This window comes from Coturnix japonica, chromosome 1 (genome assembly GCF_001577835.2).
Source record: "Coturnix japonica isolate 7356 chromosome 1, Coturnix japonica 2.1, whole genome shotgun sequence".
Taxonomy (NCBI): Eukaryota; Metazoa; Chordata; class Aves; order Galliformes; family Phasianidae; genus Coturnix; species Coturnix japonica.
Genome location: NC_029516.1, coordinates 78,557,950 through 78,585,811, shown reverse-complemented (window position 1 = coordinate 78,585,811; position 27,862 = coordinate 78,557,950). Strand labels below are relative to the sequence as shown.

General features: G+C 40.1%; 1 protein-coding gene and 1 long non-coding RNA gene across 2 annotated transcripts; one reads left to right on the top strand and one right to left on the bottom strand.

Moving 5' to 3' along the window:
• Nucleotides 1-194: 194 nt before the first annotated feature.
• Nucleotides 195-10,820, bottom strand: LOC107321148 (T-cell receptor-associated transmembrane adapter 1). The gene is made up of 6 exons (XM_015877777.2): nt 10,691-10,820; nt 6,638-6,751; nt 4,938-4,974; nt 3,778-3,839; nt 2,261-2,319; nt 195-1,172 (listed from the first exon to the last, which is right to left on the bottom strand). Exons 2-6 carry the CDS (start codon nt 6,741-6,743, stop codon nt 909-911), a joined length of 528 nt encoding a protein of 175 aa, XP_015733263.1. The 5' UTR covers nt 6,744-6,751; nt 10,691-10,820; the 3' UTR covers nt 195-908.
• On the top strand, nt 3,835-17,697 carry LOC107321158. The gene is made up of 2 exons (XR_001558477.2): nt 3,835-5,603; nt 8,136-17,697. It is a non-coding gene; the product is annotated as an uncharacterized LOC107321158 (long non-coding RNA).
• Nucleotides 17,698-27,862: the final 10,165 nt, after the last annotated feature.

Below are 27,862 nucleotides of genomic sequence, written 5' to 3'. Positions count from 1 at the left end.
ACAAGGGCAACATGCAGGCTCTTGTTCATTGTTGGTGAAAATACATGACTGATGGTGGTGACTATACCAAAAAAGCAGTGTTTTGTAGCTAAGAATTTGCTCTACCAAATAGCGTTATTATGCTCTTTCTGTCTATTGTCTCTCCTCTGGCAGAGGCTGATTGTTACAAATTATTTGCCAGTGCTGATCCTTATCCTTGAATACAAATGAATACAGTGTTATGTTAGTAGAGGAGTGAAGATTTGAGATTATGCCAATATTGTCCACAAAAGGAAAGTGAGGAGATATATATAACATGCTGCATGAAGCCCAAGTCAGCTAGCCTCACTCTACACCCTGTGCCATCATGGTAGTTGCTCTTCCCAACCAAGCAGTCCACACTGGTCCTGAGTGCACCCCATTATTCAGCAACAATGAAAACATTGGTCCAAGACAATTTCTTCTCACTCAGTGCAGCCTGGGCAAGCTGAAGGGTTGGGCACCCATGCTGTGCACTGTAGGAATCACAGAATTACAGAATGGCCTGGATTGGAAGAAACCTCAGGGATCGTCAATCTCCAACAGGCAACTTAATGGGTCTTCTGGGGCTGTATGAAGGTTGATGGTTGTTTTTAAACAAAGAATTAATTTTACTTTACCACACAGAAACTACTATCTCTGTGTTCAGAGCTCCCTTTCAAAATGCATTCAGAAGGAAAGGTTCTTTAAAAGGGCAGAATGAACCTGCAGCTATTTTTTGCTTAATCCATATATTTTCTTAGAAGATGACTTGGAATATTGTACTTAGCTGCATCACACCATTGTTTGTTATTTAAGTTTGCCAAGTATTGTCTCTGATCATTCACTGTTCTTCCAGAATGAATAAAGCTGATCTCAGTTTGATTTCATATTTGGTTGATGAAGCCACTTCAAATGTTCTCTCCATTTGTCCTATGAATTAAACCCATTAACCTTATGGGATCGTCATGAATGGCTTCTATGTTTGCTGTATTTTCAGCAGCCAGTTGCTCACTGTTAAGGTAAATGCAAACTTTGGAAGCTGTAATGTTGGACTTAGATAGTCTTCCTTCTTCATCCTCTAATGGAGGGTCTTTCTTCCTCCTTGGTTTTCTGCGTTTTCCCTTGCTGCTGTGATCAAGTGAGGCGTAACACATCTGATCAACTGATTCCACCTGGAAGGAAGTTTACTTTATGATTAGCATTTAGTAGTTGTGTTTGCTTTAAAATTATATCTAAGGCTTTGAACATATCTACATGGTAATCATAGTAGGGGCTGAGGTTTACCCAAACTATCTCTAAATTACATTGTTAAAAGTACACATGATTAAGTTACAGCAGCACAGAAAACAGGCTAATGTAACTTAATGATAATTGACTCATAATTGTGGCAGAGAGGAAACTCTCTTCCTGGTATCATTTCAAGGATTCTCTGTGGGGAAATAAGAGCAGTTTATGTAATAATTCCAAGTTCTTTGAGATGCAGGCATTGTTTGATCTGTTTTTCTTCACTGAGGTTGATTTGTTAGAATCCCATTATTAGTAACACCACTTTTCACAGGCTTTGTGCAGAAAAAATGTAGTAATGGGTGACTCTTTTCTGCATATGTTATCTGATTTCTGGTGTAAAATGTATGCTTTGTGTTTGCACTTCTTCTCTCAGTCTTTTTCACGCCAAATTGTTGTGCACTTTTGGCTCTGGAATTTTCATAGATGATGCTGTTTCTGTGATGTTTATGAAAACAAATCTTTAAATAAGAAGGGAGAGAGTGGGAATAATTTCTCATGAAATAGCTGGAAAGCAACTCCAAAACTGATGTTAGGGATGCTTCAATTATAGACAGATTTCAAATGAAACTCGCATGCTTTTAGCTCTCTAAGTAATAACAAAATACAAATCAATAGGAAATTGGTTGTCTTTAACAAGTTAAGAAATACAGATTTTTATACTGGGCAGGAGAGAATCGGTCAAATTTGTGATCATCATGTGATCGGTCTCTAATTGAGCCTGACTTGCATGCTTGTGACTGAGCATTGTTATGCCACGTGGATGGAATTGAGCAGTCGGTAATCTTTCTCCTCCCTTACTAATGACTCAGATTGAACAGAAACTCAAACACACTTGCATTTCCTGGTAAACCGAGACACTGAATTGCAGTAATTTTTGTGATGTGCAGCAGGAAGATTTTTGTTACTCATTGTCATGTGATGTGACAGACCACATCGCTCTGATTCATAAATCCAGAATTAAAAGTAAAGATACCTGTAGTTCATTAACTGGCCTCTGAGGCTGGGACTTCATCTGTTCGTAACAACATTCCTCTGTAATTTACCAAAACAGAAAAGCATTTCCATTACTAAGACATGATGCTACTCAGAATTAAAAGATCCAATTAACAGATCCTCTCTTACAGAAGTACCCCTTCATCCCCACCAGTTTACTATTAGATGTTTCACTTGTTTTGTAGTGACACACATATTACTTCCTTCTTCCTCTGCTTATAGACAGACAGCTAGCTAAGAAATTCTGACACAGAAACTCTGAAGCAAAAAATGTTCTGCCCATGCAGATGGATGGGAAGTTACACAGTGTTACTAGCAGGAACAGGGAGGTAATTGTGCCCCTGTACTCAGCATTGGTGCGGCTGCACCTCGAGTACTGTGTTCAGTTTTGGGCCCCTCACTGCTAGAAAGACATTGTGGCCCTGGAATGTGTTCAGAGGAGGGCTACAAAGCTGGTGAGGGGTCTGGAGCACAGGCCTTACGAGGAGTGGCTGAGGGAGCTGGGATTGTTCAGCCTGGAGAAGAGGAGGCTCAGGGAAGACCTTATAGCTCTCTATAACTTCCTGAAGGGGGGTTGTAGTGAGCTGGGGGTTGGCCTCTTCTCTCGTGTAATCAGTGACAGAACTAGAGGGAATGGTTTTAAGCTGCATCAGGGGAGATTCAGGCTGGACATTAGGAAGTATTACTTCTCGGAAAGGGTAGTCAGGCATTGGAATGCACTGCCCAGGGAGGTGGTGGAGTCACCGACCATGGGAGTGTTCAAGAAACGTTTGGATGTGGTGTTGAGAAATATGATTTAGCTGGGAAGTATTGGTAATGGTTGGACTAGATGATCTTCTAGGTCTTTTCCAACCTTGATAATTCTGTGATTCTCTGATTCTGTTTATCATTCCGTAACTGGATGTTATTTGGAGTTGCTAGAACATCTTCAGTTAAGAGTAACTTGACATACCTCCATATTTGTTAGTACAAGCAACTTTTCAGCTACAGAACCATGCAGAGACTAGTAGGCTTTGAGTGACATACCATTGATGTGTCTATATCCAACTGTAATTATATGATTTTACTGTTTCTAATATGTTATAGATTGCTGCTGTGGGGGATTCTTCACTTTAGCCCAGTGAAGCATTCACAACCATGGGCTGTGCTTCAGCATTTCTGTTATCATCTTTTATTTGTGAATGGCCAGTGCAGAAAGCAGACAGGGTGCTACTTTCTGCTTGCTTGTCTGGGGGCACTGACTTTGGGCAGATGGAAGTCTGAGTCTTAGATTGCTTGGAAGTGTGTGTGCTAAGTCAAATTCTTTACCTGACCTCCTCTTACAAATAGTGCAGTACGGTAATTTGATGTAGGCCTTAAGTAGGTATGAGTAAGGCATTTTTTAAAAGGGAAAGACTCTCAAGGCTGATGAGAAACACAGTGTGCTGGCTAGTCTGCTTTTAATTCTGCATTTCTTATAAACACAGAATAGAAACATGTTCTTAAAATGAAACTTACCTAAAATGTTTTGACTGAGATTGCCATAGACTGGGTCATATCCTGTGTTACAGTCATCACAGCTAGAATAGGAATAGAAAGATAATTTTAAACTGCTTCATAAAATTTATTTAGGAACCCCTATTCTACTCTTACCATTTCACATGAGCATAGCAGAAAACTGTATGACCTAAAAAACAAGACAAGGGGATAGTAACACCACCTTCACCGAAGAGGAAAGGATACTTCCTATATTCTAAATTAAAACTGAACTGAAATTGAACAAAAATTCTTATGTTGATACCTAGACAAGATCAAAGCAATGTTCAGCTTTGAATATTTTTGAGTTTTGCTACCCAGTGTTGTTTGAAAATGTTCTCAAACATGTTTTTAAAAATGAGGATTGTTAGGGAGGTTCACTGTTTGATCCTACTGCATCCCTATCCTGTGCCTTGTCGAGGATAAAGTAATGAAATATACCACTTTATTGCAGTGGTATTTCTCAGCTGAACAGGCAGTAGCAAATAAAGCAGATGGACTTCCCATTTTCCAGGGAATATATTAATGAGGATTGATTTTTGGAGGGCTGACATCAGCTTTTGTGGTTTTGATTCAAGGGCCTGATATATTTGAGTTGAGATGAAATTCCCTTTGTCTCTGTTTTCCACAGTAACGTTAATATGGAGTAAATTCAACAAACTTGGTGACCAATGGGGAGCTGTCCAGCATCTGGAATCAACACAAACTGCTTTATTGCTTTGGAATGTAATGTGTAAAAGAAACGTAAAAACAAGAACAAGAAATGTTCCACAAGAACAAAATAACGTATCATAATTCCTCATTGTTTTCTGAGTGTTCTCTTTACTTTATAGATTAATTGCTTTCAAGCAGTAAATAGTGCCTTAATATATCGTGCTTCCTTGAGTATGTAAGGTTACTATACTGCCATGCAGTTTTTTATTCTTGATGAAATGTCTGGAGGACATCTCTTACATGAATATTTTTCTCCTGCCTTCTTACTTTTTTTTTTTTTTTTTTTAAACCACCATTCTGCTCTCCGGTATCTCCAGGCAGGCCACATAAGATATTGGAGGGATGGCGCAGAGGAAAATTCAAAGACATCTATCATCATTTAGTGCTTATTTTACTCTTCTCAGGAAAGGGCTATTTATACAGCTTACCTTTGAGTGTTTTCTTCATTGTCTTTATACATTTTAGCTGAAAAAAAAAAAAATAGTGAAAAGAGAATGAAATGTACTTCTTAAGAACCATTCAGATAATTTTAATTTTCTTAACTGACATGCTTTTGACTTCACTATAGAGAGTGAAATCGAAAGCTGTGGCATCATAGCACTTTCAGTTGTCCCCTGCTTCACTCAATTACTTTTGAATAGTAATTTTAAAAGATGCTTGTGTTATGTTTCTGTGCTGTGCTACAGACTCTGTGTTAGTTTACAAGAAGGTCTTCAATCTCTATTTTGTTAAGCCACATCAAATACAGTCCCTTCTCCCAATAGTGTACTGTAGCGCATGGGATTAATTTCTTGCTTCCTCCTCTTTCTGCTTCCAACTCGCTTTTTTTCTCTGCCTAGGGAGGCGCATCATGTGTTTATAATAGAAGATGAAAGGTTCATTTGTTTTACTGGCTCAGTTGCTTCTGTCTCTGAAAGCGAGAGATCTACAGATGAAGAAACTGAGGCAGAGAGATTTATTGCTAGACCTTGATTAATAACTCAGGAATTCATGGCTTTCGATCTTGTTCTCCAGAACTCCAGAATTTGCCATGGTAAAACTCTGATACCATGAATATTGCAGCATCAGCCAATCTGACTGCAACCTTGCTCAAGGTTAGTTTTGTAAATGTCCATGATTTTTCATCACACAAATATCTGCCTAGTAACAATAAAAGACAAAAGACAACAAAAAGGCAACACTCTCCTCCCTCTCCAGCATCTCTTTTAATAGCCTGTCATACCAATTCTCTTATTTATCGTGAATTCTGCTTATAGGCATGAGCTTCCTGCTTACCTAGATTATCTATGCACGTGAATATGTTTAAAGTGGCTCAGTCTACCAGGGTTTGCTTGCCCATCCATATGCATGCAGCACAAAGTGCAGATTTCCCATGGTATAGGCACTTTTTCCTGAGTGGGAGTGGTGATGATTGTACAGCTGATTGGTAGTATTGCCTTAGTTGGTTATGTAAAAAATCTTAGTTAATTTTAACATAAAACAGAGCATGACTGTAGTCATCATCTAATGTAAATAAAACAAATTAGTTCCATAAGTTAAGCAAATTATTATTGTTATTGACAAATTGAATTAAAAGCTAGAATCCCATGATGAAAAGGAATTCAAGGTTTTGTTTTTCCAAATAAATTGAGCACAAAATTTTTGATATCTCAAATTCAAAGGAGCTTTTAGGAATTTGAAGAGGATACAATTTTCTTAAGTGTATTTTGTGTTACTACAGCTAGTCAAAATCACCTTTAGATTACAGTATATATGTTAAATAAGTTGCATAAAAGATGTTCTACAAAAGGGGAGTTATTGACCTGAAAAATACACTTAAAAATAGCACATTAACCAGAAATAAATTCATATTTATATACATTGCTGTTGGTTTATCTTCAAAGGATGTATATGGGTAGCTGTTTTTAGTAGCGTGTTAGGCAGCTACTGATCATCTTGTAATGCTATCTGACTCTCCTAAAAAATTTATACAGTTTCATCCTCACAACTAGAATCATTCTAGTCAAAAGATAACTGTAAGATTCAGAGAAGTAGTTTGTTGGTTTGACATCTATCAGAATCAATAGCATTCTTTGCAGATATTCCTAAGCTCTCAAATTCCATCCTTTTAAGAGACAACGTTGCTTACCTTCTTGCTTCTTTTTCATATAGTGTGAAATATTCAGTATCAGTGAAAAAATCAGAGCCAAACTTAGAAAGGCCAAAACTCCCCAGACAGAATAATGGCAGTCCATTCCTGTAACTGGAAGAAAATTGTGTTATAACATGTGTCATCTAAAAGTCACGCTGTATTTTTTGTGACTGGTTGATTTTTTTTTTCCTTCCTTTAATTCAAGCTTCCAAAATTTCAAACTAAATTTCCAAAAATGAATTCAGACAGAACTTCACGGGAAATTTCTCTGTGCAACAGATTTCAAAGATGAGTTGTGCATTTTTTTGCATCTCCTATTAAAACCACTTATTTTTACTCAAATCCTTGATCTCCTTCCTGAGAAAGCAAGTGATGTAATAGGAAAGGATGAGCAGAAGCTGGGAGTTGGACAACCCATGGACAACTGCAGAGAAAACTCTGAACAGTTCCTGAAATAACTATACCAGGAGATCTGTTTCATTGAGCAAAGCTTCTCTTTGGCCTAAAACTGCTTCTTGCTGAAGTCCTTGTTAGAAACACAAGAAGGAACCTGTACTCAGTATATCTTGTTGTTTAACTAATTCATCAATTAACATAGCTCATGTGAATTTTCCATCCCAAACCTTTCTGATGAATATAGACTGATTGTCACAGTCTGAAGGCCAAAATGATCAGGATTGCAGCAAATGGCCTGTGAAACCTTTCCCTGACAGCGAACACACTAAGCCAATTGAAATGGTGAAATGAGCATGATTCTAAATTCTTCACGTTTCTTAGAGGCACGTTTCACGCTCTGGATTTGGAGTGTTTGGAATGAATTCTGGATTTAATAAGCGATGAACTCCACTAACAGTGCACAAAAAAGTGTGGCAGAAACAGAGCAGTCAACAGCAGAGGTTAGATGATACCATCAGAGCTAGATTCAAGCACACCTGTAATGTTCCCATTTGTTTTTTATATAGCTGGATTCCATCAGGAGCTTAAGATTTTCTTAAAGAAAAGCTGATTTGAAGGAATAGAGAACTGTGCATTCCCATGTTGTAGTTGAGGGCAATGCTGAAAATAGAGGGGGTTGCTCTTTGGCTAATCAGTTCCAGCTCACCTTAGGAAGTTCTCCTGTTTTTTGTACCAGTGTAGTGCCTAAATATTAAGTCATGTTTCCTCCTTCTTCCCTTCTATCTTTTGTGACATGATTGGCTCATTTTTCTTACATTCATTTCTTACTGCTTTTCCTAAAAGCTATTGTTCATTGACCAAAAGGTGTATTGTGGCCTGAGAGCTTTCCTTCTCATGTACCTGCGATGGAAACTACTACCCTGTAATTCATTAGAATAAAAAGAGGAAATAGATTCCTAACATAGAGCTTGAAACCCGATTTCATAACGTTTTGATGATTGGTTGAAGGTTGGACCAGACTACTTTAGTGATCTTTTCCAGTGTTTACAGATTCTGTGATCCTCGATATTGAAGGCTATACTTTATTTTTCTGTTTCAGGAATTCTGTTTTTCCCTGGTGTTTCCGGAGTAGAAGGAGAATTCTTAATTGACGTGAACAAGGGAATCAAATTTTGAGGACAAGCAGGATGTTTTTCGCAGTTTAGCTTCTAAGTTATGTTAGAATTACTGACTGGAAAAAGAATAAATAAATAAAGATTGGCAAGATATTATTGCTATAGGACTTCCAAACTATTAAAGCAAAACCAAAGGCCTAAAATCTGAATTTGTAGTAATATGTATCTTTTTTTTTTCTTCTTTTTAATTTACAAACTGTAGCTCTTTCTAATACGTAGTTTAGAAAGATACACAGGCTTGGGGAGAGAGAAAAACAGCAGTATAGTTTATTCCTAGCTGAACACCACTTAGATTATTTTAAAATTAATTTCCCAAAATTCTGATTCCATCTGGTTGTATTTCAGAACAGTGGATACAAACATGTGAATTCAGTGTCTTCTCTTTGAATCTTTATCTATCTTGCAATATGAGCTACTTCAGAAACAAAATCTGTTTTCCCTTACCCATGAAAGCATATTAAAGGCCTTGATCTCTCACATAAGAATGCACCTTTGTGTGATCATCGTCAGTTTCAAGTTAATTCTACTTTCCAAATAACAAAAACAGGGGATTTTTCTTTTATATCTTAGCTTTATGGCTATACAACTCCCAGCTCTTGTCTAACTGTTCTTTTACTACCTTTATATTTGTTATTACTATACTGGCTGTTTACATTTGCATTATTTAAATATTTTGACAACAGCAGCAATAGAAGGAAAACTTGTGTGAAGAACATTTTGTGTCCTCAGATAACTGTGCTGTTGTATCTGTATGTTACAATAGTGGATGCAATCTGTGGCAGCAACTTGTACTAAAGACAAAAGGACAACACAAGTGTGCAAGGAGAAAAAGAAAGATGTCTAATTGTAGCTTAGAGTATTCTGAAATAGTTTTATTCCATGATCTAATTTTAAATTCATATCTTGTCAAATACAACAAATCCAGATGTATTATTTTGAAATTATACATTTATTCTAAAGAACCCATAGAACAGTGTTCAGGAATTTTTCATTCAAATGGTATTGTATGAAAAAGCGTTTTTGTATCTTTGGGGAAAAAATCCTGAGAATTCCTTATGGAATTATTATTGACTCTCTAATATGATATTAGACTATATTTTATATTTTAATATTAACTATAAAGCTTTGCGGGGGGCGGGGGGGGTCTCATGGCAGCCTTCTGGTACTTAACAAGAGAGCTTGTAAACAAGCTGAGGATTGACTTTTTGCCTGGCTGGACACTGATAGGACAAATGGGAATCATTTTAAACTAAGAGGAGATTTAGATTAGATAGTAGGAGGAAATTTTTTACTTGTAGCTTAGTGAGGTACTGAAAGGCTGCCCAGAGAAACTATGAATGCCCATCCCTGGAGGTGCTCAAGGCCAGGTTGGATGGCGCCCTGCGTAGCCTGAGTTGGTGAGGGGCAGGCCCTGCCTACAGCTGGGGGTTGGAACTGGAGGAGCTTTAAGGTCCTTTCCAACCCAAGCCATTCTGTGAGTCTACAACAAAAGCCAAAAACAAAACACTCTAATATTTCTAGGATTAATTTCTGTAGTCCTGCAATTACTGTAACTTGAAGGAATGCGCATGATCATTCTTTCCTAATTACATACGTACATTTTGATGAGAGGAACCAGATTCTACAATTTGGAGCTAGAAATAAGTATTTATTCTCCTAACATTATATGTATACTTAGCAGAAGATACTAAGCTCTGTTCTGTCATTTTCTAATGTATTTTAATTTAGGGAATGCCTCAGAAAGGGTAACAGGAACACACCATTTTTTTTATTACACTTTCATACTGAAGAGAAACAAGAGTTAGGGTATATAGATAACTGTCTAGCAAGAGTTGCTTAACAATATGCCATCTATAGTATCAGATCATAAACCTGCTTGTGTGAATGACTACTTGATAGCTACAAAGTTTTAAAAGACAAGCAAGAGCACAAAATGGTTTGTTTCTCCTTGTTTCTTACCGAAAATTTTTCAACAACGAGACAAAATTAATTTTTCTCCTCTCCAATTAAATGATGAGATAAATAATATTCTGTACTAATGACTTCTTCTAAAAAGAAATCTGATGAATATTAAATTAACATTAATAATGCTTCCATCTGCGTGCGCTTTTAAGACAGGATTAATTCACCGGAAAGGATTCCTTAAGCTGCAATTAATTAGTGCACAACTAATTGCTTTATAAGATATCAACTTTGAACTTCGGAAGGGAAGAAACACACCATAAAATAAGAAACCCTCAGTTTAGTAAATGTTTTAGGCACAGAAATGATGCTAGTGCTTAGCCTTCACCAACAAGCCATTGTGCTTTTGCCCACTTTGCTGAAGGTTAATGAATGTTTAAGTTGATGATGACTCATCATCACCATTATGTTTATTATTAATAATTTGACTTTGGAATACTGAACAGGTAGTCAACCTAAATATGTTTCTACCATTCCATTGTTTCCGAATGTATAATACTAAAAGTATAAGGCTTACCTGGTTATGTTGCTGGTAGGAATGCCCTGCACCTCCTTATCCAACGGGAAATAAATTTATGTTATGTTGGTGGACCTTGGATGCTCTTTTATATCAGACTTGGCAGCACAAGTCTATCTCTGGAGCTGCCGTCAATCTGAAAGGGCTCTAGTCTTCTCTTCACCTGCTTTCTTACAAACAGGAAATGTAGCTTTGGCTTTTACGACTTTGCTAGCAAACTGACAGTCTCCTTGATCATACAGTTCTGAGAAGGAATGAAGTATTTTATGTATACTTGCATGAAATATCCACCCGTTTTGCCACAGAAGTGTATGTACAGGATTATTTGTTCAATTCATATCATACAAACCTACTTTTGTAGGACCTGTACTGTTAGGCATCTTGTCTTGCGCTTATGCTGAATTCCGCAGAAGTATTTGGGTGCCTATTAAACTAAATGACAGAAATATTTTCCATAGGAATGCTATTTGACTCTTTCTGTCTTGAGGTTTCTAAGCCAAGTCTGGAAAGTCTTTTGCTGAGAGTGCCTACAGTTTTGCAAACAATAAAAAGATGCAGTGGTGCAATGTACGAATTATACTGTTGGCAGCTTTTCTCCCACTGTTCTTTCAAGTCTGTGAATCTGGGCCCATGATCAAAAGCAAGTTGTGGATAGAGAGTAAATCAGCATGTGGCTTACTATGAATGTTTGTTTTTAAATGTAACGAAACGTGCCTGTGTTTTGCTCGAGAAGCCATTTTATTCTCAGAATTGCAGTTGCTTCTTCCAGAGGAAGCCAGCTTGAACAGAACTGTTGAAGAGACTTTCTTTTAAATTCTGAGAGTTTGTGTGGTTTCAGTTTTTGCTATTTTTTTTCTTTTTAAGATTAGTTCATTTTATTTCCAATTACGTATCATGTAGAAGTGGGAAAGTTTGCTTAAGAAAAAAAAGAGAATCATTTGTCTGTGTTTATCTTTTTGGAATACGTGCATTAAAACTGTTCCTAGTATAATCTAAGGAACAAAGCAAGACCTTTCTCTTCGAGCAAGGCTCTTATAGGAGATAATGTCTTTGGCAGTATATGCTTATTTGGGATGCTATTACTTTTAGGTATTATTTTTATATTAACTGCCTTAGATTAATGCTTAAGGAAAATGGATATAGCTTTGGTGTTTGCTAGTTACTAAATTTAGACACCCTACTCAAATATGAGTAGCATCAAAATTAAAGATAGATATTATCTCAGTATTAAACGAAAAAGCATATGTACATCACATTGCATTGAAAAATGGGGTTTAGAATGAGAGCTCCTCTCAAAAAGTGATGTATGCTGTGATCTGTGGTCTAAACTGAAGTCTTCAGCACAGAAAATATCCAGTTCTGTGAAATGTGAATCGCAACTGATATGTTTGAAAGTGAGAGGTCTGTCATAAGCTTAGAAGAAGGACTCAACCAGTTATAACAGCTAGATTTAACAGTTCTGTGTTGTAGGCTCAGCTGAACAGAAGAGTCCTGAAGCCACATGATGAGAGTGTGCAACTCAAAAACATGCCTTTAGTGAAGGAAATGAAGGATCTTGAATTGAGTGAGAAGATGGAAAACAGGTAGTGGGGAATTCGTATGGTGTAAATTGAGACAGCTACTTAGTTTCTCAGCTGAGAGTGTGAGGAGTAAATCTGAGTTCTGCAGAGGATTCAGAATGAATTGCTTATCAGCCTGAACAAGAAGCTTACAAGGAATAAACTCCTTTGGAGATAATTATGGACATAATGGATAGGTAAATAGTGAGAATTCAGCAGAGGATTTCTGGGCCTGTTGGTCTGGGGTAGTATGTTAGAAAAAATCTGTTCTCCAAGAGCAAGTCATTGCTTCTGCAGCCAAAGATGCTGCCGAGCAACAAAGTCTGTTGGATTAGGTACGAGTTTGATAAGCTCTTCTGGGCAGCCTGCAACACACTGCAAGTTCTTTTAGATAGCACTAAACGTTTCACTGCAGACTCTGAAATCTGTAGTGAATACATCTTCTTAATTCTCTTTCCTGTCTTTTATAGCTATGCTAAGTTAAGAACCAGCAATCTCCTTAAAATGCTGTTATTCAGGACAGTTAAGGCAAGGACAAATTGTGCCTGATTTTAGAAAGGCATAACAAAGCAGTGCTGCTCTATCTGCATATACAGCGTACAAAGCTGTTTCCTCTGGTTTTGAAGTCCCAGAGCTAAGCTGCTGGGTGCATATTCCGGAGAGGTATATTTTACTGCTTAAGTATTTATGTGATCATTGGCAAACACAAGCTGCTGGTGTCTCCAAGATATGAATAGTGTCAAGTGGCTTCCGATTCAGCTGGGAGTGGTTCTTGCTACATAAGTTCTCCAAAAGGGTAAATAGTACTATTAAATTTCTGTGTGCATAGGCATATATGAAGGAGTAAGTCTGTGCTCAGTTGGAGTCATGTTAACAGTACAGTTTGGCAGAAGATTTGGATGGTCACATGAACCTGACTGAGAGATCACTTGACAAAATAAAACTATTAAACTTGTAAGATATGCATCTGTGACATGTATGGAATTGGAAGGTTTCCACACATTTTTGAGGAGGAAGATAAGTGACAGCAGCTAAACATGTGGTAAATATCTATGATGGCTTCTCTGAAAACAATGGTTCCTATGTTATTATCTTGGCCCACAAAATCTGAGGCAGGTGTTGGTGGTGTGGCAGTAGAGGTCAAGCTTTGCCACAAATAATCCTTTTAAATGTTGTTTCTGTGTGACAGATGGCAGCAGAGGGGCAGTCTGACACAATGGCATCTGACATGGAAGTGCATATGAAGCAAAAGTGTGTCATTGAATGTGGAAAAAAACGCACCTATGGACATTCATCAATGAATGAATGTTTCTGGAGACCAACCAATGGATGTGAGAATAGTGAGTGGTGTGTTTCAGCAGAGACAACAGTGATGTGAAAGATACGTTCTAGACAGCCATACACAGCTGTCACACCATAGAATGAAGTACACTGTCTGTCAGCTTGTCTGCAGAGATTGGCCAATGGCGACTGTGTTGAAAAATATGTTTTTGTAGCTGAGAATTTGCTCAATCAGATAGTGTTATTGTGCTCTTTGTATCTGTTCCATGGAAATAAATAGAAAGTATTACTGACCTGCATAGTAGTGACCTACATATATCCACTTTCTGTGATGTGCTATCTGGCTACTGCTACAGAACATGTAGCTGAGACAGTGACTGTTGGATGCAACAAGTGACTGATGAAGGAAAAGTTGCTAAGAGCCAGAGGAGGTCAGCTGTCTTGCAGAAACAAGGCTATTGCTGGAACTTAAGTGTTTAAATTGTTTTGCTGGTTCTGGATGTCCTCTAGCAGGACAGAACTTCCACTGTGGCTGCAATCCAGGACCATTTCCAGCACTGCCAAACCTGGAATTTTCTGTGTGTGACTGAAAATCTCTAGGGAAAAGTGTTTCCAGTCTTATTGACCTGAAAGTATTTTAAGAGTTTGCACTTCCCTTTTCCTATTTTCAAGAAATCAAAAAGCCCTCCTTGTTTTCAAGAGAGAAAGTCTTTGCTATCCCCAATTCTGGGGATTGCCCTATTTGTTTCATAGAAAATGAGTATTAAAACATAATATAACATTTTTCAAATGTAGTTGGAGAAGCAGTTGGCACAAGGTTCCAATACATTTGACTTCATATATTCACATCTCTTATTTACTTAAGATCTCATTTAGTTCAGTACTTTTTATGGCATATTCATATTGTCAGAAAGCGGTACTTTTTGAAGGCCTCAGAGTGCACATTTTTTCTACCTTTCTGAAAGTGAAATAAATTGCACAACTGACAATAGAATCAGGCTTCACAGGCTTACTTTCTCTATCACTACTCAAATTACAGGCTTTCTTTTAAAAATGTGTTGTGGTTTAACCCAGCAGGTAGCTCAGCACCGCACAGTCATTAGCTCACCCCCTCCCATGGCATGAACTCATGGGTTGAGATAAAAACTGTTTAATAAGGCAGAAAAGGAAGAGGAAAAAAAAAAGATAATAGTAATGATAATAATACACATATATGTGTGTGTATATATATATATGTGTGTGTGTGTGTATATATGTATATATACTACGTATGTATATATACACAACATATATACATTACAAAATAGGTGATGCAAAAATGATTGTGGAAAACCCCTTTGCTATGAGTGAAATATACTGGTTGGAACAGGCTGCTCAGAGAGGTTGTGGATGCCCCATCCCTGGAGGTGTTAAGGCCAGGTTGGATGGGGCCTGGGCAACCTGGTCTAGTATTAAATGTGGAGGTTGGAGGCCCTGCCAGTGGTGGGGGGGGTTTGAGATTCATGATCCCTGAGGTCCCTTCCAGTCTGGGCCATTCTGTGATTCTGTGAGGGGAGCTCATGCTAAAGTGTCAACTACGTTGTCTCTAATCTCATGAACACATCAAGGAAGTAGAACCGTTCTTTAAACCTTAGCATGTAGCTCTTTGCTTAGATTGCAGGTGCAGACCTGGTGTGCCACCAGTTGTAACCAGAAATGAGCAGCGATGCTGGCTTAAAACTGCTGCCAGAAGAGAGAGACCTTTCAAGCCAACCTCAAATGATGCAAAGAGTGATTCTGACTAATACAGTGGATCTTTGCACTTACGATAAATTTAATTGGCGTCTTTTTTGCATTGTAGACAACATTGTGAATTTTGCTGTTTTATCTTAAACCACTGCTAAGCACAATGCTATCTTGTTAATTGCTCTGAAATTATGGCTCCTATTACAAGCAGTATCATGGGTTTCCTGTGGGGAAACCACAGGTTATTTTTGCCCGAATGCTACAAAACCTTATTATCAAAGACACTAAAGAGGGATAGCAAGAGAAAACTTCTTATCTTGGTAATTCTGCATTGTCAAAATTTCCACTGAAAGCTAACACTGCACACTTGTGCAGCTTTGGGTGGGGTTTTTTGTGTTGCGTGATGTGAAATTGCTGAGCAGTCTCTGCACAGGGCAAATTGACCAGACTGTTCACGTCTCTTCATCCCAAACCTGCAGAAGTGCGGCTTTTTCACTGAACTCGGTGCATTTTATTTTCAGCTCAGAAAGCTGCTGTATTCTGAGAGAGATGTAATGTCTGATGGTATTTCTTTCAAAAGCCACAAGAAAAAATGAATTTCCTAGTAAAGTAGATATAATCCACTTACTTGGATACTTGTAATTCCCGTTTGACACACAACCTGTGTTATCAAGGAAGGGTTTGTGTTGACTCTTACCTGGGCTTTGGATTAATCCCTCTTCTGGACACAGAAAAAAATCCGAGCTCTTCAGGAGCTGCTGGAGACCCAGGTCAAGCTGTTCTTTTGGGGGTATTGTTAGCAGTCAGACACCCCTGATTGTATTCTGCTCTCACCTCACTTTTGTCATAGAATCACTAAGGTTGGAAAAGACCTCTAAGATCATCCAGTCCAACTATCCACCTAACACCGATACTTCCCCTTAAACCACATCCCTCAGTTCAACGTCTAAAGCAACTGAATGTCCTTGTTTCTGTCTCTACCATTCCCCCTGCTTTATACCCTTGAGGGACTCAGCTCCTCCGCTGTGACACACTTGTACCACAGCACTAGGAGTCAGTAGACGCGTTCGTAGACATGAGCCTGCCAAGTCAGAGACAGTAAGGAGGAAACAAACAAACAAAAGAATAATTCATGTGCCAACTTCAGTCTACTCTATGTGGTTTCACGTACTTGCTGATAAGCCCAGGCATCTCTGCAGTGCAGCTGAACACCAGTGAGATCTCATAGATCTGACCTGTGTGCACGTGCACTGAGATAAAGTCTTACTTGGAGTGGTGACTATGTAGACAGCCCTTGAAAAGCAGTCAGCCATGCATTACAGTAGTGAATTTGACCTGAATCACTCAACTACTAAACCTTTCGGATTAATAGTGTTGTGGTTCCATCCCTCTATTCAAATAAATATCTGGTAAGCAGATAAAAGCACTTGTCCTGCCCCATACACAGCTGTTAAAAAAAACAGTGGTTTTTTTTACTACTTCCTGCTCAGCAGCGAGTTTGGGTACAGGAAGGAAAGCACATTCTAGTTTCCTTGTAGTAAAAGCTGTCAGCAATTAGCATTTGTCAAGAAAAGCACAGGTGCACAGAAAATGGCTGCCTTGTCCCACAGTGTGTTTCAAGGCTATGGAGTGATTCTCCTCTACTGACACACACATTTTGATGTTTCTCAGAGGACAGAAAAAGTATTATATGTGTTTAAGGAGTTGTGAGGTGGTTTTGGTTGTTGTTTTTTTTTTTTGGAGTTTTTGTTTTAAGTCTCTGAATGCAGTATCCAGGGCATGGACTTGAATGTCTGTCCCTAAGAGTTGGCTGAAACATGAGGTTATGGGCTCATCACAGAGGCCTTATTTAGTCAGGAACAAAGGTTGTGCCTCTGGGGAGCAAGCTGTCCCAACAAGAGCCACACATTTCACTATGCTCCCTGACCAAGGAGATAATATCCTCCCAGGAATACAGCATTCCTGGGATACTACCAGCTCTAGGTGAGCTCTGCTCTGGCCACTTCAGATTTGTAACCCAGCAGAGTGATCCTTTGATTTCAGTTCTGGTTTTGTTTCTAATCTAGGGTACTATATCTTTCTTTTTATGTCTGGTGCTTAATGACTTTTGTGTCTGCTTAAGTGCTTTACTCTTTAGAAAATGTACTGCTTGGAAGTATCTCTGTGTGTTTTTCCTGGTTCTATAGTAGATGCTTGGAAAAAATTTATGGTCAATTACTGATGTCAAAAATGACTGCCATGTGGCTTAGTCTGTGCTTTATTTGTAGTATTGTCCAGAGATGCAGAAAATATTTGCATGAATGGCTCTTCTTCTGTAATCTGAAAGCTACAGTACCAAAGTGTTTAAAGGTGGAAACTGTACAGTTTGATTGCTATTTAGATACTTCTGTTCAAATGCTGATCTAACTGATAAATAAAAGCCGCACATCCTTCTACATAGTCGCTGATGTACGTGTTTGGGTTCAGCTCTCTATCTTCATGACCAGGCGGAATACAGGCATTGTGAATGGGTGAGGAGTGAATAGCGCCAAAGCAGCCAGCAGAGCCATCCCTCTGTGCTAGCACTGCAGGAACAGATGGCACTTCAGTCTTTAACACTACTTGAAGTTGTAGCATAAAGTTTTCTGCAAACAAGTAGTTTGTGGAACAAGCCTTTAGGTCACACTCTGCAGCTGCTGGAAAGGAAAGCTTTCCTTAAGGGAGTTCAGGAGCTGGACAGCATTCCCTGGGAGGTGAGGAGACCGGTAAAGAGAGAGAGCCAGTTTCCAGCCTCACCTGAACCTCCCTCACGCAGTGCTGGCATATTGTTATGTCACTTCAAGAGCTGGAGAAGTATGTAGTAGTATCACTGCAGCTTAAAACTGAAGTAAGACAAAGAAGGGAAGGGTGTTACTATTTGATCTCTCTCTGAGTCTTCTCTTCACTACAAGACTAAGTGCATGCTTAAAACTGTTCATTGTTGTTGTGAGCCACAGCATCCTGAATAAAGTATTGGTTTCATACATCACTCTACCCTTTAATCAATGCAAAGTCCTATTTTAGGAGTATGAAGTGAGGCTAAAATGGAGAGGAGGGAATATATTATCTTCTGTAATCCTTGGAAGCAATGGCCTGTTGTAGCTGGACAGTCACGCTGTGGGTGCTACAGCTACTTGGAATAGTTGTGGTGAATGCTGATCATTCTGGTTTGCAGCTTGCTCCTATATGAGCATCTCACATCTCCTAGATGTGCATGTCACAGCTTGACACTGCAGGACAGCCACCAAGGGTCACTGTGTAAGGCAGAGATGGCAGATCTGACTCCCCTTGCGAGCGGCTTTCCTGGTAACAAGACCAAGGAGGGCAAAGAAAAGGCAGAATTATTCTTCTTTTAAAAACTGTTAACTTTCAGTATATATAAGAGTTTTCCCAGATAGTTCTGAATAAACACATTGATGGAAATGTGAACATCTGAATATCCTTCCATACAGCTGCACGTTAAGGAAGCTGTTTTAAAGACACTGTTCATAGTTTCTTTTCTTTCAATTAAAAAAATAACCACACAGCTTTGAGGCCATTTGTCTCCTGCAGAAGCTTTCTACCATCTTGCCAGTTAAACATGTGTAATTGGATGCGTGATTCACACGCTGAACACTGTGACTCAGCGCTAACTTATTTGCTGCCATCGTACAGTGGGATCTTGTGTTTTAATGTGCCCATTCGTTCAGATTAAGCAATGCTGAATTCCAGAGGGAAGCTATACAGAAATGAGTCTGTGCTAAAATGCTTCTTAAAGCTTCAGAGAAAAGGCGTCGTACAGGACTGCATATCCTTGAAACATACCAAAATGCTTCATAAACTGAAGTCAATAGATGCTGTGTATCATAAGCAATGTGATCATGCATCCAGCACTGAACTGCAGTCAGTTCTGATTTAGAACACATCTCTAAGAATGTAGCAGCCCTGTGAGACTGCTTAAGGCCGAAATGGAAAGATGCCATCAGATGAGAAGCGCAGGCTGTATTCTCCTGATGGAGTGCAATAGCACACAATTTCCTCCATACACTGGAGTAATTTTTTCTCCTTCTGCAAACCAATGGCACCTCTGAAGTTGTGCATGCAGCCTAATTCTTGGCTGTGTTTCTCCCGAGCTTCACTGTATTTGCAAGTTGAGACCACAAATGACTTGCTGAGAGCCCTAATTCACATCTAATTTAAGTACAGGAGAAAGCTAGTGATTAAATGCAGTTACAGCTAAATGTGTCCAGCTTTCCAGGAAGGGACACTGTACCAGTATTTCTAACTGGTTCTTCCTGCCCTACCTATAAGGCTTGTGTTTTATAACATGTGTAGTGCAGCAGCTCAGCAACACTACTCCATGTTTGTGGGAGCCTGATAACACATGAAATACTGCTTTTGTTGCCCATGTTTTTGTAGTAGTATTGATGAGTTTAATGGTTCGATTTTAAGCTTGGAGCAGCAAGGGAGAGGAACAGAGAACTATCAGAATGAAGAAAACTAGTGCGTGCGATGCAGTGCTTCCAGTACTGTCGCTTTATGTCTGCTTTCCTGACCTGGTGTCCTGGGTCAGAGGTGAGCAAGGGACTTCTGACCTGGGTTGCCCAGGCAGCAGCCTGCTGTTGGCAGCACCTGCAGGAGGAATAGAGGCTTTTCAGAACACATGAGCCCCAAGCAGTATGGTACTGATGTCACCTTTTAGGAGGTGAAGGGGAGGACATGTAAATCATTAAACATCCTGAAGCACTGGTCAAGTACTGAGATGATGGGTTGATGGTTGGACTAGGTGATCTTTGTGGTCTTTTCAGCCTTAATGATTCTATGATCCTATGTAACCAAGGTGCTTCACCCTTGCTTAGAGCACACAGGTCTCCCAATGGTCAGAGAGGCCCTGTGATGCTCTATGTACATGCTGTGTTTGCAGAGCAGCCACATTTCCTCTCCCCAGCACTCCATGGCTACTGTTAATTGGCAGCTGCCTTACTGCAGCCCCAAGATGGAGATGTTTGCTATCCTGGAGGGGGATCAATAACTGCTGCCTGCCTTCGAGTGTCTGAGTTCTGCTAAACAGAAGGACTTTTCTGCTATCTTAACCCAAACTACAATTTAATTAGAGGATTTTAAAGCAGTCGATGCACCCATCTGTCCTGCATGAACACTTTCTTGTGATGATAAGCTCAGCAGACAGAATTTCAGATCTTTCCAGCAGACACCTGTGTTAATTCAGAGAACTCTTCAAGTACTGCTTCCCTTTTGCGGCAGCTCAGTTTTGTTTTGCTCTCATCTCTGTGCTTTCAGCACTGAGCAAGCACGGTGCAGTCAGCAGGAGGTGGGAGTCTTTTCTCAGCACCAGTGAATTTTTCTCATCCCCTTTTGTCTCCCTTTTTTCTTCCCACCCGTGTTCATAGGGGGTTTATCTTGAGAGAGCAGAGCATGGAGTAAAAACAAGCCCATAGAGATGTACAGGAAATGTCAGGTCAAGATATGTAGTTTGGTTTACCACAGCAGTGCAGCATTTTTTAGGCAGCCCCCAAAAAATCTCTTTTCTATACCTTAAAACACCTATCAGAAACAAGAATTCAGCCAGCAGAAAATGCTGGGGTTTGTGTTTCTCCATTAGGATGACAGGCAAAAAATCAGAGCAGACTGGATGCCAAAGCTGTATCTGCACACCATATTCGCTGCTATCTCGAGGTGAATATTCTCACTCAGAAAGAAATTGTGAAAGTACAGACAGAGGGGGTGAGTTCCAGAGTCTCTGTGCATGCTTTCCAGCAACACGTTTTGAAGATGAATTCCTTTGTTCTCAAGACGTTCTCCATGTTATCGGTGCTTGAGGTTAACAACGAGCCTGTTACATTGAGTGTTGAGTGGGAACTTGGGCCTTGTTGGAAAGGGCAACAGGGAAAAGAAGGAAGATTTAAGATGAAAAAGTGGTAAGAAATAGAGAGAGGAATACAGGAGATATAGGACATAAGGTAGAACTGAAATCAGTTTGATAAAGTACAGATAACAAAAGTTCCTGTGATGTATGCCACATATTCAGCCTTGTATTGTGAGGCTAATGAGTCCTTCGCAAAACCCCTGTGGGGCCTGCTGAGAGACCAGTACTGTGTCCTTGCAGAGGGACTGTGCCTGTAGGATCAGGGCACAGGAAGCAGGCAATGGCAGGGTAAGACTTATCCGTTTATCTGGTAAAATTTGTGAAAGGTTTGAAGCAGAAAGGAGAGCCCCATGTTCAGCTATTTGTTTCTCTCTCTCACCTGCTCCAGGGACTTATCACACCTCCTGGTGAGGCACACAAGAGCAAAAGGCTAACAACCAATGCAGAAACGCAGATGTATTTCTGAGTTTAAACGTGGTTTTTTAAAAGCTGTGGAGGAACCAATTCTTCTTCTTTCCTCCTGGCTCATTGTGAGTTACCTTCCCTTCCCTGGCAGGTTTAAAGGAACTCAGCCTCAGGACTCTGGAGAATAGCACCTGTACCAAGTTTCCTATGGAATTAAGAAGGCATTAAATGTAAAACGAATCTCCTTGTTGTCTTTGTTTTCTGGCAGAAAAGCTAACTTGAAAAGCACCGCCAGTGTTTCTTTTTTTGCCTCCTCAGTGCTGCCAGCCCCAGTGCTTGTGGTTTGTGGGTTTGCTGTTATTGTCGTGGGCCGGATGCGTTCAGTGCAAGGAGTTCGTTCCTTTTCATGAATCCAGGTCATTTCATCAAACACACTGACTGCAGAGCAACGTTTAGTGCCTGACACAGTAAGGAGACATGAAAAAATGAGTGTCTGTTGTAGAAATCTATAGGCTTAAAAGGCAGCTAGGAAAGGACAAAGAGTCCTGCACTGCACTGCATCATTTATAGCACTTCTGTGTATGTGTGCCAACTTACTTCATTTATATGTATCTGTATACTTGGACTTATTTTCCTTCTATTGTCCTGGAACTTGCTTCTGTATTGTCGTGCCCCTGATGCTATTTAAAAACTGCGTGATATTCCCTCACCTTCCTGAGTTAACAAACAAATGTCCAGCTCTCCCTTTCCAGAGGACAAGGGCATGTCTGCGGAGCCATGGTGGTTAGGACAGCTGGTTTTGCTGCTGGCTGTACTGTGAATTCCTCTGGGAAATCTTGTTCTGGGGATCAGAGAAAAGAATCATAGAATCATAGGGGCTGGAAGGGACCTTGGGGATCACCTAGTCAGAGTCTCTGCTAGAGAAGTTTCCTATAGCAGGATAAACTGGAAAGTGTCCAGATGGGTCCTGAATGTCTCCAGAGGAGACTCCACAGCTTCTCTGGACAGCCTGTGCCAGTGCTCCATTGCCATCAGGCTGGTATTCCTCTGGGGTTCCCAGGACACATTTTCACTCAGAAGTCCTATCTGACTGTGGCTGTTTGGGATGTAGGGGATTCTGGTAATGGAGAAAGTGATGATACAGGACGACGTAGGGTGGTTTTGCTGTGTCTGTGATTTGTCAAACTTACATGCTGACCCTAAACACAGTTTGCACCAGCATGTTCTTTGTCTGGGCTTTGTCAGATCCAGTGTCACTGCTGCTCAGCCCACTCGTTCCAAAGCAACAGTGGGCAGGAGAATGGTGAGATGCCTTCTGTGACACTTTCAAAGGAAAGGAAATGTTAGTGTTTTCTGAGTGATAGCCTTCCAGAGAGGTACAGGAATCCTGCATGTTCTCTGGCTTTCCTGTGAGAGATTGATCTAACATTCCTGGTTGAACCCACCGAGAGCTAATATGATTATTGCCTATCCATTTTGGGGGGAAGAAGGTCTGACAGTTTAAGGAAATGAAGAGGGACCTGCAGAACAAAAGCACTTAGGAGATTTCTCCCCAGGGCGTGCATACGCTGTTTCTAAGAAGCAGCTTGCAGTATCTCATATAAAGAGCACCACCTACTGATGCAGAAGAAAATGGTCTATCTGCATACAAAGTACTTTTTTCCTTTTCCTTCCCCTTAGTCAAACTGCTGCCAGTTTTCTGAAGGCAGGCTTTAATCTGGATTTTAGTTGTCAGATGCAATATGTTTTCACTACTGACTGCCCTTGCTAATGGTGTGACAGATATGGTGTGTTTTACCAGTATGTGGTCTGTTCTGCTCTTCAGCAATCCCAGCAAAGAAGGGGCATAGGTAGCGCCCTTGATGTGTATGGATGTACCTGCTGAATATATCAGCTGCATGCCTAATCCTTATTGTCACGGCAGTTTGTTTCTATATCAGCTTAGAAAGGCTTGTCAGGCTTCCACAAACTGCCAGGGGCCCTTTGCAATGCCAGCTCCACTCAGCCTTCTGGCTGAAAGCAAAGTGGGCTGCGACCTTACCCAACAGTTCTGTGTGCTCCGTGCTGACGTGGTTTGTTGTGTGGGGGAGCGGATCATGAGGGTTATGTCAGCTCTCATACAGACTACACTGTGGTCACCTTAGAATTTAGTACTGCATATAAATGAGTAAAGTGTTTCTGGAATATTCATCACCTCTCCGGCTGCAGATCAGCCCCACTGCTGTGGAGGGGTGACTGATTCTCTACCACATGGGCCTCTTGCTCAGTGCCAGAACGGGCATGAAGTTGAATCATTCCAAATCTACAATTACTGTATGTAAAGCATTCTTATGAGTGTTCTTTCTTGGGGGAAAAGTATGAGCACATCACCTTCAATCTTAGGAACAAACTTACAACCAAAAAAATCCCCAACCTATGTTTTAAAGATGTTAGATGCTTCCTTAATCTTTCTGATTTAGGAGCTTGCTTCAAGTGAGTACTGAGGAACAATAAAGCCTTCCCAGGTACCACCTGTGTCTCCTACATTGTGATCCCTCTGTCCTCTTATTGCCAGACAGTGTGCAAACAAGGAATGCTGCTTTGCTTCCTAAGGTACAGAAATACACAGCTGCCTCTTTTGCTGTACACCAGCACCACTTAGTGCTGAGATGTGCCAGAGGTCATTAATGGAAAAAATAAGTTTATACATCATGGTATTCAGCTTCTAAGTGAAGCCCAAGATTTGTAAAGAGTCGAGTCATATGTTAGTTTATATGATCTCTGACCTATTTTTTCTTCCATTTTTGCTTTCTCTTCTCATTTTTTCCCCCCTTAGCTTATACAGTTTGCAGCAAAAATTCCTAGTGTAGTGATACAGCTGTGAAGTTTTTTCTGCAGGTTTTGCACTGGAAATTATGATATGGCTCATTTCTTGGCCATCTCTTACCAGCCATCAGCCGGTAACTTCCAAAGTTATAGATTTGGCAAATATTGAAGTTACAAAACCCAGAATTCTGGATGGTCTCCACCTCTAAGTTTCTGTGAACTCTGATTGATGCACGTAGCCTGAATAAAGTCAGGAAATAAGCAGGGAAGAGAAACAAACCCTCTAGAAGTTAACTTCTAGGTAGTTAAATGCTACATGCTTGTGGTTTTTCCCCTCTGGTGATTTAGTCACTGGGATTTTCTTCTTGCAAACCCTGTTTTCCAGGGAGAGAATAATCTTTGGGATTCAGTTTAATGTGCATGATTAGAGAGAGTTTGTGCTTACTTCTTGTTACAACCCAATCAGATCAGCTGCTGAGGATATGAAACTCCCTCAGGTTAAATTAAGGTGAAATGACACCAAACAATCAGCTAAATGTTTATTTGTATCTCGCTATGATACTTAGCACAGGACTTGGTGTAGATATGGGTTTATGTATCTATAACTTAGAAATTAAAGGGGTTCTAATCATTCTGCATCATCTTTGGCAAGCACTTTTGGTTCCCTAATTCCAGCTTTGAACTAAGCACACAATTTCCATTCCTTCTTCGTCACTAAGCAGAGAACCAATGGTTGAGCAGTTTTAGCGATTTTCCACAGGACGTTAGGAAAAGCTTCTCTGAAAGAGTGAAATGTGCTGCTCATGGAGGTGGTGGGGTCACCATCCCCAGAGGTGTTCAAGAAATGTTTGAATGTCATACAAAGGGACAAGGTCTAGTGGGAAATGTTGGTGATAGGTGGGCATTTGGACTGGATGGCATTAGAGGTCTTTTCCAACCTTGGTGATTCTAAGATCCTGTGACTTAATAATGAAGTAAAAAGGAAGAATTTGGAAACAGGAAAAAAAAATCTTCTTTTTGTTTCTCTTTCCTTTTTAAATTGTGTGATGTTAACAAATCTAATTCTCTTAAAGTGGGAGCAGGTCTGCTCCCTGGTATTGTGATTGTCGGAACAGCCCCTGACAGGATGCCTTTGAGACCAAGGCACTGGAAGGAGACTCAGAACAATTAGTGTTTAGCATCAGACTTTGCTGCAGGATTGCCCAGCATCATGCAGCATTTTTTTCCTCTCAGTTTGGCATTTACACAGTGCTGTTATGCAAGGCAATATGCACCTTCTTCTGATTGAGTAAACTGCCTAGGAAGCTCACCATTACAGATGGAAACAACGTTGGCTCCAAGAGTTTTCCACTGAAAGTTCACTTGAAATAAAGTCTACATTTTTCATTAAAAATGGGTTTGTTTCTTATCAAACAATTCTTGAAACTTGTTTCAGCATCATTTTGCAATGTTTCTTCCCTTAGCAGTTGTACATAAACAGCCCTTGGCAGAATTTCATTTGAAATGGTTGACTTTTTTCCCCTTTGGGATTGGTACTTTTTGAAAACTTGAGCTTCTTCAAAGGACAGCGTGTACTGTAAGTACAGCTGGTCAGACTATTATGCCTTTAGAGTGCTTAGCACAATAGAAACCCTCATTTCAGCGGCACCCTCTGGCTGCAGTTGCGTAAGCAAAGGGATGGACAGAAAGGAAATCAAATGCTGTTCTGAGTTTATTTTCAAAACGAGTATTTATTACTTGGAGTGGGAGTGCAGGGGAAAATGAGAAAGTTAAGCCGAACAGGGACTGAACAGACAGGAGGCTATGAAATGAAAATAGCACATAAATATAAGGAAAGTAGGAAAGTATGTGTCAAGGAGCAGTAATTTAGGGCAACAAAAGACGTGTAGCCAAACAATGAATAGCACCAAAGTTAACTGGATGAAAAAGGACAACTCTAATAAAAAACAACAGAATCTAAAGAAAGGAGGAATTTTATCTCTGTTGAAATGAGATGTGAAGAGATACAGGGAAAGAGAAGTATGGTGAACAGAATAGGAAGTGGGAGGTGGAGGAAGTAAAAGGAAAATTGTTGGTGCTCTCAATAGGCTTAGGTGAGTTCTCTAAGAGCTGGACCATATCCTTTCCTCAACTCTAGCAAGTAGCTGGCATGTGTGGTAGAAATAGCTGGCTAGCCCGTGCTGAGACATTAAGGGACTTGCTGAAGACTTTAGTGAGCTGGGCTGATTTACCTCCTCCCTGGTCAAAATGCTTTCTGGCCCTGTCCGGTCATATTTCCCAACAAGCCTCAGAATGTACTGGTAGAAGACACTTTTATCAGGGCATCAAATAATGGAACTGGTAGCCAGCTTCCCAAGATGTGTTCTGGGGCTCACAGTGAATGAGAACAGTGTCTCAGAAGTCGGAAGGGGATTTGTGAGGCTGTATCTTGTGCAACCTATTGAACACAGCTTGGCAATATAGAGGATTTAGATAATGGTTAAGTAGATAAATGCCAAAGGTCCAAGGAAAGGCCATTGACCTTTCAAGATATCCAACCCTTGCTTGCAGTGCTACTGCACAGTGAATAATCTAGGATTTTGATGCTGGCCGCCTGACCAGCTGATAAGCCCATTTAAACCATCGTAATTCTAGCTGATACGATTCACCTTATGGTCTTCAAATCTTCATTCAGTCCTCTACTTCTATCCCCTATTTCAGCTCTATTAGACACAAATGAGGCTAAAGGAGACTATTTAAGTTTTCTGCACAAATTAAAGGCCAGCTAACTGTGCTGTGCAGAGTGCTTGTAATGCTAAGTGAGCTGTCCTTTTGATACTGAAAGCTGTAGCAGCTGGAGATGTAGCATCCTGGAAAATTAATTTCCTTCTGACAGAATGGTGCCTATGGGGTCAGGCCTCACAATATGACCTCTTAGCCACTCACTTGCACCTTAGTCTTTCTCCTTGTAATTACTAAGAGTAATTTAGGGCAGGGAGGAGAGGAAGCAGTCTGTTCTATTCTGAGGGTCAGGAACAAAACAACTATGAGGGCTCCGAGTAAAGCAAGCTCAGATTCATTACCCAGGAGCTGCATACATTTAGGAAATTGCCTACTGGGTACATAAACTAATGCATGGAGGGGATACTGGCAATATCCATGCAGAGAAGGGTTACCATGGTAATTCTAGGCTTAAAAAAGGACCCAATTCAAAAGGCTTTCACTTAGGGAGGCTGTGAGAAAAGTAAGAAAGTCCCACTCTCCAAAACCAGTCGTGTCATTTTAAATGACGTTTCGTGATCAAGAACTAAACTCACATGTGGTGAAGGCAGCAGGCTTCAGGACAGCTGGTGAGAGGACACCAATAGCCCTTCACCTCTATGGTTTGAATAGGACATATCTGAGCACATGGTTGTGTCCTTCAGTGGGTTGTTTGCACCTAGAAATGGCAGGATGTAATCCGACAAAATGCCATACATTTGGGGTTAGAAGGGACCTCTGCAGATTATCTAGTCCAACCAACACCCTGCTAAAGCA

Coding starts and splice junctions, on each gene's coding strand:
- LOC107321148 (XM_015877777.2), bottom strand. CDS start 6,743: ATGGACTGCCATTATTCTGTCTGGGGAGTTTTGGCCTTTCTAAGTTTG. Junction 3,840..4,937: donor AATGAAGAAAACACTCAAAG/GTAAGCTGTATA, acceptor TTCCTATTCTAG/CTGTGATGACTGTAACACAG. Junction 2,320..3,777: donor TCTCAGTCAAAACATTTTAG/GTAAGTTTCATT, acceptor GGTAAATTACAG/AGGAATGTTGTTACGAACAG.